The sequence below is a fragment of the Rhizophagus irregularis genome, chromosome 6 (genome assembly GCF_026210795.1).
Source record: "Rhizophagus irregularis chromosome 6, complete sequence".
Taxonomy (NCBI): domain Eukaryota; kingdom Fungi; phylum Glomeromycota; class Glomeromycetes; order Glomerales; family Glomeraceae; genus Rhizophagus; species Rhizophagus irregularis.
In genome coordinates this window covers 2844717-2857963 of record NC_089434.1, presented here as the reverse complement: position 1 = coordinate 2857963, position 13247 = coordinate 2844717, and the positions used below count along the sequence as shown (strand labels likewise).

Below are 13247 nucleotides of genomic sequence, written 5' to 3'. Positions count from 1 at the left end.
ATCTATTCACCCTTTATTTTTTTCTATTCTCTTACATATTTCTATCTATTTACCCTTTATTTTTTTCTATTCTCTTACATATTTCTATCTATTCACCCTTTATTTTTTTCTATTCTCTTACATATCTCTATCTATTCACCCTTTATTTTTTTCTATTCTCTTACATATCTCTATCTATTCACCCTTTATTTTTTTCTATTCTCTTACATATCTCTATCTATTCACCCTTTATTTTTTTCTATTCTCTTACATATCTCTATCTATTCACCCTTTATTTTTTTCTATTCTCTTACATATTTCTTTCTATTCTCCCTTTAATGCGGGTAGTTTTATTTTATACATTATTATAATATTCTTATATTTCTTATTTTATAATAAATAAATATTCTCCTGAAATTTTAACTTATAAAACTCTTGAATTTTATAATTTTATAAAAATATGATTGTAAACGTGACAATTATATAACATTGTGAGTGCGTGTAAACTATCTGCTATGTACTAACTTCTTAATAAAGCGTGTGGTAGGAGTCAAGAATTTGGCGGTAAATTTATCAAATTTAATTCGAAATTTACGTACCATTAATATATTATTCATTTTTCTTTAATTTTTGAGCTTTTTCACGTGCTTTTCAAGGTCCCAAAATTCACTGATAATTTTTAGTTTAAAGTAGCGTTGAATACTCGAATTAATACATATATTATTGGATAAAAGATGGATCTTATAAATAACTTCAGAAAAAAAAGGTTACTAAATGCCAAGATTATATACGTGAAATAGTAAAATTTTCGCAGGATTCATAATTAATTGTAGTATTTTTCTCAGGGCTAAGGCGATCACTTAATATGTGACCTTAGAGCTATCAGCAGATGAGTAACGCTCGGGAAGGCCTCAGGGCAGGATTCGTAATTAAACCTTACAGTAGTATATAACTTTAAATGAAAACGAAAATTTTCGCTCCACGTGATTTTTAATATCAAAAGTATTTATTTAATTACAAAATCTGATGTTATGTTGATATTTGACCAAAATATAGTACCCCTCTCCTATTCAATCTAACTAGAATAATACCTGGGTACATTATTATTAGCGTTTATACGGTAATTTTAAATGAACAACAGACTTTTAATTAATTATTAACTAAACCTTTTAAAGTCTGTCGCTCAGTTGAAGGAAAAAAAAACAGGGGGATAGTCCTAAATTTATGTGATACCATCATACCACGGTATGTAGTCGGTATCCTGACTTTTTCGCCAAAGTTTATTTCACCAAAACACAATTCACCGAATGAACATTTCCCCGAAGGATTTTTTACTGAAGTCATTTCGCTCGAAAATTTCAAATCATATTTTTTTCATATGATATTTTATGTTTATTTCTATTTATAGTTTAATATTTATTAATGAAAATCGGGTAATTGGATTGATAAAATGTCAATCGCTAACATTTTTTGCGGAATGTCCTATTCGGTGAATTAGATTTCGGGGATGAACTGATTCGGAGAAAAAGATTCGGCAAATGTCTATTCAGCGAAATTCCATTTGAAGAAATGTCCCTTCGGTGAAACATCCATTCGAAGAAATGTCCCTTCGGCGAAACATCATTTCGATGAAATGACTTCTGTGAAAAGTCCTCCGGTGAAATAGACTTAGGAGAAATGTACCGTAACTTCATACCACTACCATTAATAGTCCTACGCTACTCTCCAATCAATTAATTGATATGACTTACAGATATTATAAGAAAATTATATTTGAGGATTATTGTTTAAAATTAATAACAAATATATCATATATATACAATTAATTTCAATGATTTAACAAGAAAATTTTCGAGTTTTTTAACTAATAAACTAAAAATAAATAACAAACGAGGATTAAATATTACTAAATGATTTCTAATAAATTTGTAAAAATGAAAAGTGAAAAAAAATAAAATCAAAAACTAATTTTCTCATGAGTAGGGTCGTTTTTTGTAACCTATATATAACTTTTTCCTAGAACCCGATATTCTATGGTAATATATAAATTTGTAAGTTATTTTTTTTTAAAAAAAAAAAAAAAAAAATCTCATAAATAAGTAATATTTACCTTTCTAATTCTCCAATAGTCCATGGAATATTAGCGGGTATTAGTTTAAATGATTCACACCTAAGAAATTCCCAGTCCTTATCTTTTAGTTTAGAAAAAATTTTTTCGACAGATTTTTTGATTTCTTCTCTAGAATCAATCTCAAAACAATGTTTTACTATTTCAGGTCTGGTATTTTTTTTTAAAAAAAGAGAGGAAATTTAATTAAGAGAATAAAATATATTTATTAATCATAAAATATAAATAAAGTAATTACTTTTTAGGTATTGGTCTTTTATCATCAATATCTTCAATAAAAATTAAATCAAAACTAATAGGTTTTTTGTTTTCATTACGTGCAAAATTTGAGGGAATATTATATGGAACATGCCTATTTTTATTATTAATAACTTTTCTTTGATGTTCGTTAGTTGGAGTAAATGATAATAATGAAGGTAAACTTGGATAAGTGTCCCGTGTTGGTTGAAATACACTTAATAAATTTGCGAAATATGATTCACCACAATAAAGAAAATTCACACAATTTTGACCCGGATATGTGACTTTAGTAGTAGTCTCTGATATTGTTCCATTTGGTAGTGTTAATAATTCATTGCATTTAAGACATGCTATAATATGTTCGCAATGGGAATGATTATTCATTTTTATTTTTTTTTTATGAGAGAAAAAGAATTCGTGATAGCTCTATTTAAATAATTTTTTATTTTTTCCGCATCCCTGTAATTCTAATTCATAGTTTATAGATAATAAATAATCCAATAAATTCAATGTCCATTCTTTTTATAACGTATCATACAACAAATCATCTGTCAAAATATCTTATGTAAGATAGCAGTTAGTATGACTAATAAATGTACAGTATCAACATTGTGTACAACCAGATACTATATGTAATGGGATACTTATTTTAGTATTTTGAGTATCTTCACTCAAATGAAAAAACAAATTATCTGATGAATGATAATGTAACATTGCGTTATTTTTTAATTGAAAGAAATTCATTTTTTTTTTATATTAATATAATAATATTTTAATGTAAGGTTTCATAAAACAACAAATTAATAAAATTTAAATTAAATTTTAAATTTTAAACTTTAAAAAAAAATCTCGGCCTCGAAAAATTATGGTATTGGCTTAAGAATAATCACACAACAATGCATAACAAAGTTACATAATACAATAGTTATTTATTTTTGAATATGTTTAATATTGTAATCTTTTTTGGAGTTCAAAATTCTTATTAGTTAAAATAATTGAAAATATTTTACTTAACTTTTTTATCCATTTAAATTTCTTTTTGTTATAATTATTTGTTTCACTATATTGTGAAAATTGATTAATATTTTATCATATAAAAGAAAATGTTCATTTGAATATTTATCTTTATTATCGTTGAATTGTATTCCTTTAAACTATTTTTTTACACGCTTTAACCCGATTTTGAAGTTTTATGAACTTCTGTATACGGATAAATAATAATAAAAAGAGTATGTTATACTAAAATCACAAATTGCCTATCAATCTCCTCATATTACCAAATTTGGTAGTCATAATTATTATATTTAGTTAAATTGTCCTGTATGCATTTTCGCGAAAAATGAGATCTAATATTACTTCGCCGAGATTATGTAATTACATTATGTAATAGATTATAATTTAAACGTGAATGCTTTATACATCATTCTGCCTATCACAGTAAAGGGATATTTATTTCGTCCTAAGTGTGACCATGTGTTTAATAATCGTTGTACATCGATGACGTATATTTAATAAAGTTTATATGATTAACAGTAACTGATGAAACCGCCATCGGTTTTATACAAATAATATACTTTTTATTACTATTAATTGTCGTTTTCAAAAATAGTGTGCGCCAGTTATATTTGATTATTAAAAAAAAAACAAAGAAAGAAAAGGAAACCGAAAATAGTTCAAAAATCGGACAAAACCGGATAAAAAAACGAAAATGGTGGAACCATTTTTGATTGTATTGATTGCATTTAGTTATTTAGTTCACGGATGGTAGACTGTGAGTGACAACGTTCTTTTTTTTTTATTGTAAAACAATGCTTTGCCCTTTAAAGTTAATAAAATTTACCGCGTGATAAAATCTTTGTTATTTTTTATCGGAGACATTAATTTGTAAAGATTCTATTAATAAATGAAATAAAAAAATATTTTATTAATTTTTAATTTAAAAAAAAAGAAAAAATATTTTTTGAAAAAATTGATTTTTATTGGTTTACCTGAATATTTCGTGACATTAGAATTTCTTGGTTCAGGAAGATTATTAAATTTGAGTAATCTACTTATATAAATAGCTCCAGAAGATGTATGTGATAAACTAGTAATTAAAGGTATACTGTTAATTGATTCTTTTTCTATTTCATCAACTTGTATTTGTAATCCTTGATTATCAGAAAATTCGAAAATTCTATGAATTTCTTTTGCTGATGGTCGATTTAATGGATCTGCATCTAAGCATCTTTTAATTAAATCTACAATTATTTGGGGTACTTTAATATTAAGACTTGGTCGAAGTCCGAGACAAATTTTTATTGCCAAATCTTTATCATGTCTTACATCATTATATGGGGGTAATCCGGAAATTATTTCATATATAATTATCCCAAAACTGTAAATATCAGCAGCTTGGGTATAATTTTGATATCGTAAAATTTCAGGGGCTATATAAGGCAATACACCATATACACAGTTTTGTTCTAAAGTATTATTATTGTAATCTGCAGGTTTACATAATCCCATATCAGTTATATACGTATTACGACCTTCCATATCCATATGAAGTATATTACCAATATGTAAATCTCGATGAATTAATCCCTCTTCATGAATAAGTTCAAGTCCAAATGCAATGTTATGTAAATAATTAATTTTAGTTCTCCAATTTAAATTATGATGATTTTTATTTAAATAATCTCTCAAATTTCCATTTTCTGCATAGTCCAATACCATCATAAGATTTTCCGTTTCCGGATCTTTGGTTATTCCATAAAGCCTTATAATAAAAAAAACGTTGTTTACTTTATGATGTAATATGACCTAAAAAAATAATAGTACAGTACAAATCATATTTTAGTAAAAATAGGTTTCAAAAAAAAAAAAAAGGTCACTAAAATTTATACCTCATTCATAAATTCTAATGTAACATTTTTCGAATTTTTTAAACTTTTTAGAGCCACAAATTTATTTTGACCTTTTCTTTTCCAATTTTGATTTTCATCATCCCATTCATCTATATATCCATCAATCCATTTTGCTCTATACACTTTTCCAAATCCACCTCTTGCAATATATTTTATATCATAAAGTCTATCATAAGGTATCCATTCTAATGGTTCATGTCCAACATGTGATGATAATTGAGCATTTTGAATAAATTTATCAATATTATTATTCCCACTAGTCCAATTTTTGAAATTTCGTTGAAAATATTTTACTTTACATTTAACATCAAAAAGGTCACATATTTCACATTTCTTGTTACTACTATTACTATTATTATGTAATGATTTAATTAGTTTTTTTATTAAATTAATGAGTAATTGTATACCGTTCTTGATACTTTGAATAAAAGAATCCATGAATTAATTCAGGATAAGTGGATAATAAAATAGAAAAAAAGTGAAATTAGGACTCTTAAATAGAAAAGTTGGAAAATAAATCAACATTACACGCTCATTTTTTTTTCATTTTACACATTCAATTTTTTTTTCGTTTACATTTTAATAGAAAAGTTGGAAAATAAATCTATATTACACGTTCATTTTTTTTTTCATTTCATTTTACACATTCAATTTTTTTTTTCGTTTACATTTTTTTCTTTTATTTACATATTCAATCTTTTTTTCTTTCATTTCACACATTCAATCTTTTTTTCTTTCATTTCACACATTCAATCTTTTTTTCTTTCATTTCACACATTCAATCTTATTTTTCTTTCATTTCACACATTCAATCTTTTTTTTCTTTCATTTCACACATTCAATCTTATTTTCTTTCATTTACGAATATGTTTCTAACGAAAATTTCTTTTTATGTAATAAAATATAGATAAATGAGATATTTTTTTGGTTCAGTATCCTTTTAATGGCGTAGTAATGAAACCTATTAATAACCGTAAGTGATACGATTCAAATCATATCCATAGTTTTGGAAACTTCTAATGGAATCTAAGTTAATAAAAAAGGACTTCTAGAGCTAATGATATTGGTTACTTTCATTGCTGAATGGTTGAATGGTAAATCTTGTTTTATCGTAGTGTCAATATCCTTGGAATTGTGTCACCTTACTATTTTGGCCTGTATTAATGATATTAATGATTAATTCAGGTTATTATAGACAATCATACAATCAATGATAAGTAAATTTGTAAAGTATACAAATTATTGTAATACCCGATCAGATCACAAATGATAAATGTTTGTTTGTAAAGTAATATTTAGGATTGTTTAGTTACAGAGGAATATGGTAAAAATTTTAGTTAAAGTACTTCTCAATTTATATAATTTAAAGAAACAATTAATTTCGCTTCTTCAGCACATTATGTTTTAAGAAGTAGGACTTCGAACAATCTATGTTTAGGTTACACACGGGGATCATATATAAAATTTCAAAAAAATTTCCTATTTTAGGTGGGCAGGTTGGGGGCGTCGAAAGTTTATACCGGCAGGATTTCATAAAACGTAATCCCATAAAGTTTATTACGTGCGTGTAAATCTATATAGACCGGAGTGATGTTTAATCCCGTTTCCAGGTATTTGCCAGATACGAGCAGTGGATATTTTGAAGCTGATTAAACGTTGCATGTGGTACTGTAGGTTATTTAGTATTAACTATTTATGGTTCTAAATTTTATTTACTAGTAAGTAGTACGAAATTTTTATTTTATTTTTATGACGCCGGTTTATTTCACAAAAATCCGAGAGCATTCAAAATCCCGACGATCGGAATCCCAACTTATAACAAATTCGACGTTCACAATTCTGACAAATTATAATCCCGAAGATCCAAAAATTCCGAAATTTAATTATTACCATACTAATTATCTAAATCTTTTTTTTTTCTAATGTTATATTATTATACTTTGCATAAAATATATTTTGTTTTTATTGCACAATTAATGTTTTTATTTAATATATAATAATTTTTTAAATTTAATGTTTTTATTTGTAACAAATTTATATTTATTATTAAATATGTATAATGTTTTGCAAAAATTAATGTTTTATTACAATAATTAATATTTTTTTTTTTATTCTTATGTAATGATTTTTATAATATTTGCAGATAATGTATGTGTTGGGATAATGAGTGTCGGGATAATGAGTTTCGGGATAATAAATATGAGATAATGAGTGTCGGGTAATGAGTGTCGGGATAATGAGTGTCGGGATAATAAATATGGGATAATGAGTGTCGGGATAATGAATATGGGAAATGAGTGTCGGGGTAATGAATGACGGGATAATGAATATGGGATAATGAGTGTCGGAAGGAATTAATTTTGTATTTCAGTTTCGGGGTTATAATCGTGAATGTCGGTTATAATGGGATTTAGGTAAATCAAGTAAATCCGTCCGACCGACCCATATTGAATACAAAAATAAACAAAAATAGAAATCCGTATACGTTTATGTTTAAATCATTTTGATATATATATACACCTTTTATTAAAAAGGAAATAATCAAATAAAGAGTTATTTTTTTTTTTGTACAAAACTATCAATTACTTAAAAAATAAAAAAAAACTATATATATAAACTAAATATGTACTAGTTATACAAGATTTTCGGACATTTCCGACATTTTGGTGCGTTCTCAGGATGCGGGGTAAATATGATATATAATAATAGGTGCGTTCTCAGGATGCGGGGTAAATATGATATATAATAATAGGTGCGTTCTCAGGATGCGGGGTAAATATGATATATAATAATAGGTGCGTTCTCAGGATGCGGGGTAATTATAATATATAATAGGTGCGTTCTCAGGATGCGGGGTAATATAATAATAATAAAAATAAACCTCCGAAAACCTGCTTAGTTTGTGTCACGCGTTTATACTTTTTAAACCTATGTACAATCTCTTCCTAGAACCGGAAATTCTAAAAAAAAAAACAATGTAACAATATCACAATTAATAAATTTTTATTAATTTCCATTTTCCATAACAGGTAAAGAAAAAAAAAAATTTTAATTTTTAAAAATTTTACCCTTCTAATTCGCTAATAGTCAATTGGATATTAGCGGGTACTAATTTAAATGATTCACATTTAAGAAATTCCCAGGCCCTATTTTTTAATTTGGGAAAAATATTTTCAACAGAATTTTTTATTTCGTCTCTCGAATCAATTTCGAAACAATGATTTACCCTTTTGGTTCTAATTTTAATATAAAAAAAGGTAAGGAAACTTATTAAAAAAAACAAACAAACCAAGAAAAATACAAATACCATACTTTTTAGGTATGGGTCTTTTTTGCTCAATATCTTCGACAAAAGTAAGTCCAAAATTAATAGGTTTCTTTTTGTTAATATTACGTGCAACTTTAGTGGGAATATTATACGGGTCGTGTCTATTTTTATTCTTAGTAACCTTTCTTTGTTGAGGATCTACAGCAGGCGTAAACGATGGTTGAGGCGTGGTTAGTATCGCTGGATATGTGGCTTGTGGCCCTTCAGGTTCGTTTACGATATTTGGCATAGTGTATTCAAGTTCGTCTAGTGCGAAATCCTGACGGTACACGGCTGATGGTAAAAAACTTTGATTTGGATAGTATGTTGCTGCTGTTGGTCCATTATGGTATATTTGATTATTTGAAAGTATAGTTGGTATATATACTATTTTACAGCACTTAAGACATATATAGTACGCCACGATCGTATATTCACAACTGCATAAATCGGGGTATATACAATTATTCATTTTTTTTTATGTGAAGTGATGAAGCGGTAAAAAAAAAGATTCTTGATACTTGTTAAGCTGTTTAAATACTTACGTTCCATTGTAGGTTATTGCTAATTTTGGTGAAATAATAGTTATATAGTTATCTGCTCAAAACTACACATACTTCAAAGATGTAAGAAAAAATAAATGTTCATTAGAAAAATCTGAACAATAATTTTAATGATTACTAAGATTTGTAAAAAGACTTTTAATTTTTTTGGCAAGCCATTCCATATCTGTTGTGGCGCGTATCATATTATCAAAATATTTAAACTCTTGTTGTAAAAAAAGTAAACATAACGTGAAAATTTCCAGATAAATTTTTTTTTTCTTCTTATTTTTTTGCAAATAGACATGGCTAGTGCATTTATATTATTTATATTTGAATAGGAGATTATGAATAAATAATAATAATAATAGCAAAAACAAATGAGATCATATGGTACACAATTTACGTAGGGCATTAAGACATTACATTTAGCCTCAATATTATTGGTGTTATGAAGGAGCCACACAAAATAAAACTTAGTTTTTTGTTTACACGAATTTTACATTCGTTATTAAGATTTACAAATGCTGCCGTATTAGCCACAATCTTGTCACACATTAAGCATCATAATTCATGAAGGCAAAAAATTTTTTTCCCACAGGCACTCCCAGCTCTTATCATGATTTACAGCATGTCATTGATGAGGAATTTTATTTGTTCGATAAAAATTTGTAAATTGAAAACTGGAATGACTCACAATTCTTCAAAACGAAATATCGGACATTACCCAACAAACAGGCGTTTCTGATGATTAAATAATCAAAGATATTCTAAATATTCTCAAAAAAGAATTTTTATCTGCCTGTTAAAAGAAATGAAATAACTGCTAATGATTTTTATTATTTACATTTATTAAAAATTCTTATCAGTGTTACACTTCTGTCGATTTGTCGATTTGAATAATGGATTGATTTTTTGTTATTGTAGTTATTTTTTTTTTGTTTCACCATTTATCTGTCAATTAGACAATTAGACAGTTATGGGCACTTTGCACCTAAATGACCCAAAATGTTTATATAAAAATAGTATTAATATATTAATATGCATTACACAATATAACATAATTGGTGTTGTGCCGTGAAATTTCAGTCAAATAATTTATCATCAATAAAATGAATTAGTTGTTGTTATAGAGATAGAAAAAAATCAAAGAATATTCTTTTAATCACGCAGAACAAAGAAAATTTATGCGTTTACTATTAATAAAGAGTTTAGCTTAGTCATGTTATCTTGTACTCTTCTCGGTCCTTTCCGAATAGATATCAGTTATTAAAAAAAAAAAAATTTTTTTTACCTAAAACGAGTTTTTTTTATATAGTGCATAACATTCTAATTTATTTTTTTTTATTATTATTAATTAATCAGGGATCAAATTACAAAAAAGGAAATTTGCAAGAGTAAAAATTGTGAATTAAAAAGAATTAAAGAAGCATGAAAAAAGAATTTTTTTTATCTTTTTTATCTATAAAAAATGATCGACGCCCCTATAAAATAAAAACAGTTCCAAAAAAGGAAATAAGAGGAAATAAAAGGATTTATTGGCGGAATGAAGATTGATTTGGATTATCATTCAAGAATTTTGGGTCCTTGCATATTTTCGCATTATGATAATTTCCATTTTAGTTACGAAAAGAAAAATGATTAAAATTAAATATTGTTTAAATTAAATCTCCCTATTTTTCAGTTCTTTATACTAACCGTACGTAATACGCATGTAAATAATTGTAATATCCTATGACCTCATCTTTATTGAGCAATTTTATTTAAATTTTAAACACCAATTAAATCTTGATATTTTCAAATTAAACCTGTTGAATGTTATATAATATTACTTTTTATGGAATAAAAAACAATATTTACTTTGTAAATTTGATACAAAGTATACAAAATAACTACGGTAACAGAGAATTCTCAAAATATATAATTATAATGATTCAAGATTTACTAAATATAGATTAATTATATTGTTATATTGTATAAAGTATAAGGAATTTAATGTACTTGCTTTTCTTCGTTAAAATATTCATTTTAAAAGGGGTTTCGTTGAAAACCTGCACATTTAATTAAAAGTTTAAAACTTTCCTTGTACAACAATAGATAATAAATTTTTTTTATTTGGCCAAATAAACATTCGTATTTCAATCCGGTTTTTATTATAATGTTTCTCAACCGATATTCTTTAAATTCTATAATATTTGAAATAATGCTTTTTTCAACCTATTGTTTAGTTATTAATGACAAAATAACAAAAGAAAATATTTGTTTACTATTAACACATTGTCACGATTTTTTTTATATATATTTTTTACATAAATTATTATTTTGCAAAATTCAACGGATAAAAGGTAACGTGAACAAAATCTTAAATAGGAAACAAGATGGCTCATCGTGTGTGAATTGGTGTGAATTGTAACACTAAGGAGTTTTAATAACTACTGTACTACTTTATTCATAGTTTTAAATGATCGTTCCTAAATACAGCTTTTTCCTGACACCCGAAATACTAATAAATTAAATAAAATGTAAATTTTAATTCCAAATAAAATAAAAATTTTAATAATTTATAGTAATTACTGTACATTTTTAATGCACCGGCATTCCATCCGATTTCTGGTTCGTTGGCGACTTCAAGGTCTGATGTTGTCTTACAGCGAAAGAATCTCCAGGTTTTACCTTTCAAACATGGGAATAATTCTTCAATCGCATTTTTGATTTTGTCATTTAAATCATCATTGGAAATGGTTAATCCCTTTATTAAACCGGCGCTACGCAATTCTGCAGTCCTAATAATTTTTGAAAAAAAAATCAAAAATAATAATAATTATTGATATGCTGCAACGAATTAAATTGTGTTACGACTTACGTACACATCACTTACTTTCTTGGAATCTTTGGTGATAAATCCCCATAAGGTAAACAATACAAGTTGAATGTAAATTGCTTTTTTTTAATATTTTCGGCACGAACGTTATAATATGGATTATTTGGATTATTTAAGTTATTTTTATATTTTTTTTTTCTTTTGTTCGTATTTGCTCTGCCATTAAGATGATCATGATTTAATGATTCTGCAATAAAATTTGAATTTGTATTGATGTTGGTCGTGATCGTTTCGTTTGACCATTCGTTATTTTTATTCATATGATGATTATTATGACGATTTATTTCATTATATATTTGTAAATTAATTTGAGCATTTATTCCATGTAAATCAATTTCACTGATTTCACTGCTAAAGTTTTGGTTTTCATATCCAACATTCGACTGAACGATAGTTTGGTAAGGTTGATAAGACGCTACTGGAAATAGTATCTGAGGATTTTGTTTACAACCACAAACGCAGCAGCAACCGCATTTACAACCACATTGAAATTTTTCGAAAACTTCCATTTTTTTAAGAATTTTTTTTATGAAAGATGAAAAAATAAAATTGTAAATTTCTTTTGAACCCTTTAAATATTTGAAATTTAGACCTGTTTAATAAATGTTAGAAACCTGATATATATATATATCCATATTAGCATTACCTTTAAGTGTTATCTGTCATAAAATTATTGATTGGAATAAAAAACATTTGTTTTTTCAAATAAAATTCGCCAAAGGTCACGTGAGACTTGCTGTTTATCTGGTTATGTTTAACTGTCAATGAAGGAATTGTCAAACTTGAATAATACCTTTTTCGCCAATGAGTACCTGATGTTTATCATTTAAAAAGTTTAATTTTAATAAAATGATTGATTGGCTTCCTTACGTCATTATTTAGTTTCTTCCCCAATATCTAACGGACATAACCGAAATCTGTATTCTGTATTTGGTATTAAGGAATCACGTGATGATATAAATTTTAACTATTTTTATATTATTCATTCAGAGTTTATTTGGTTTGGTTTAACTTTTGATACTTAATCCGAGAGGTTTTTTTAATTTAAAGTAATTATCTACAGAAATCTCATCAAATACAAGTCCGAATTAATAATTGTTTCAATACTGCCGTAATATCGTGAGGGCACGTGAGATTCCACCGATTTATCAGAACCACAAATTGGAAACATCAATTTTGAATAATACCTTTTTTTTCATACAAATATCCAAAATCAGATACGATACGTGGTGAATTCAAATTCCGAAATTTTATCGTTAAA

The 13247-nt window shown here is 26.3% G+C and overlaps 3 protein-coding genes across 3 annotated transcripts; all 3 read right to left on the bottom strand.

Annotated features, from left to right (window-relative positions):
* Positions 1-1390: 1390 nt before the first annotated feature.
* On the bottom strand, positions 1391-2731 carry OCT59_026352 (uncharacterized protein; the record flags this gene model as incomplete). The annotated part of the gene is made up of 3 exons (XM_025314890.2): positions 1391-2010; positions 2090-2257; positions 2346-2731. 3 exons carry the CDS (start codon positions 2729-2731, stop codon positions 1953-1955), a joined length of 612 nt encoding a protein of 203 aa, XP_025184224.1. The 3' UTR covers positions 1391-1952.
* A 5589-nt stretch (positions 2732-8320) lies between these two features.
* Positions 8321-9035, bottom strand: OCT59_026351 (uncharacterized protein; the record flags this gene model as incomplete). The annotated part of the gene is made up of 2 exons (XM_066143119.1): positions 8321-8492; positions 8569-9035. The coding sequence occupies 2 exons, from the start codon at positions 9033-9035 to the stop codon at positions 8321-8323; spliced, it is 639 nt and encodes a 212-aa protein (XP_065992669.1).
* Positions 9036-11562: 2527 nt separating this feature from the next.
* OCT59_026350 (uncharacterized protein) lies at positions 11563-12495 on the bottom strand (the record flags this gene model as incomplete). The annotated part of the gene is made up of 3 exons (XM_066143118.1): positions 11563-11608; positions 11685-11888; positions 11984-12495. The coding sequence occupies 3 exons, from the start codon at positions 12493-12495 to the stop codon at positions 11563-11565; spliced, it is 762 nt and encodes a 253-aa protein (XP_065992668.1).
* Between the last annotated feature and the right edge of the window lie 752 nt (positions 12496-13247).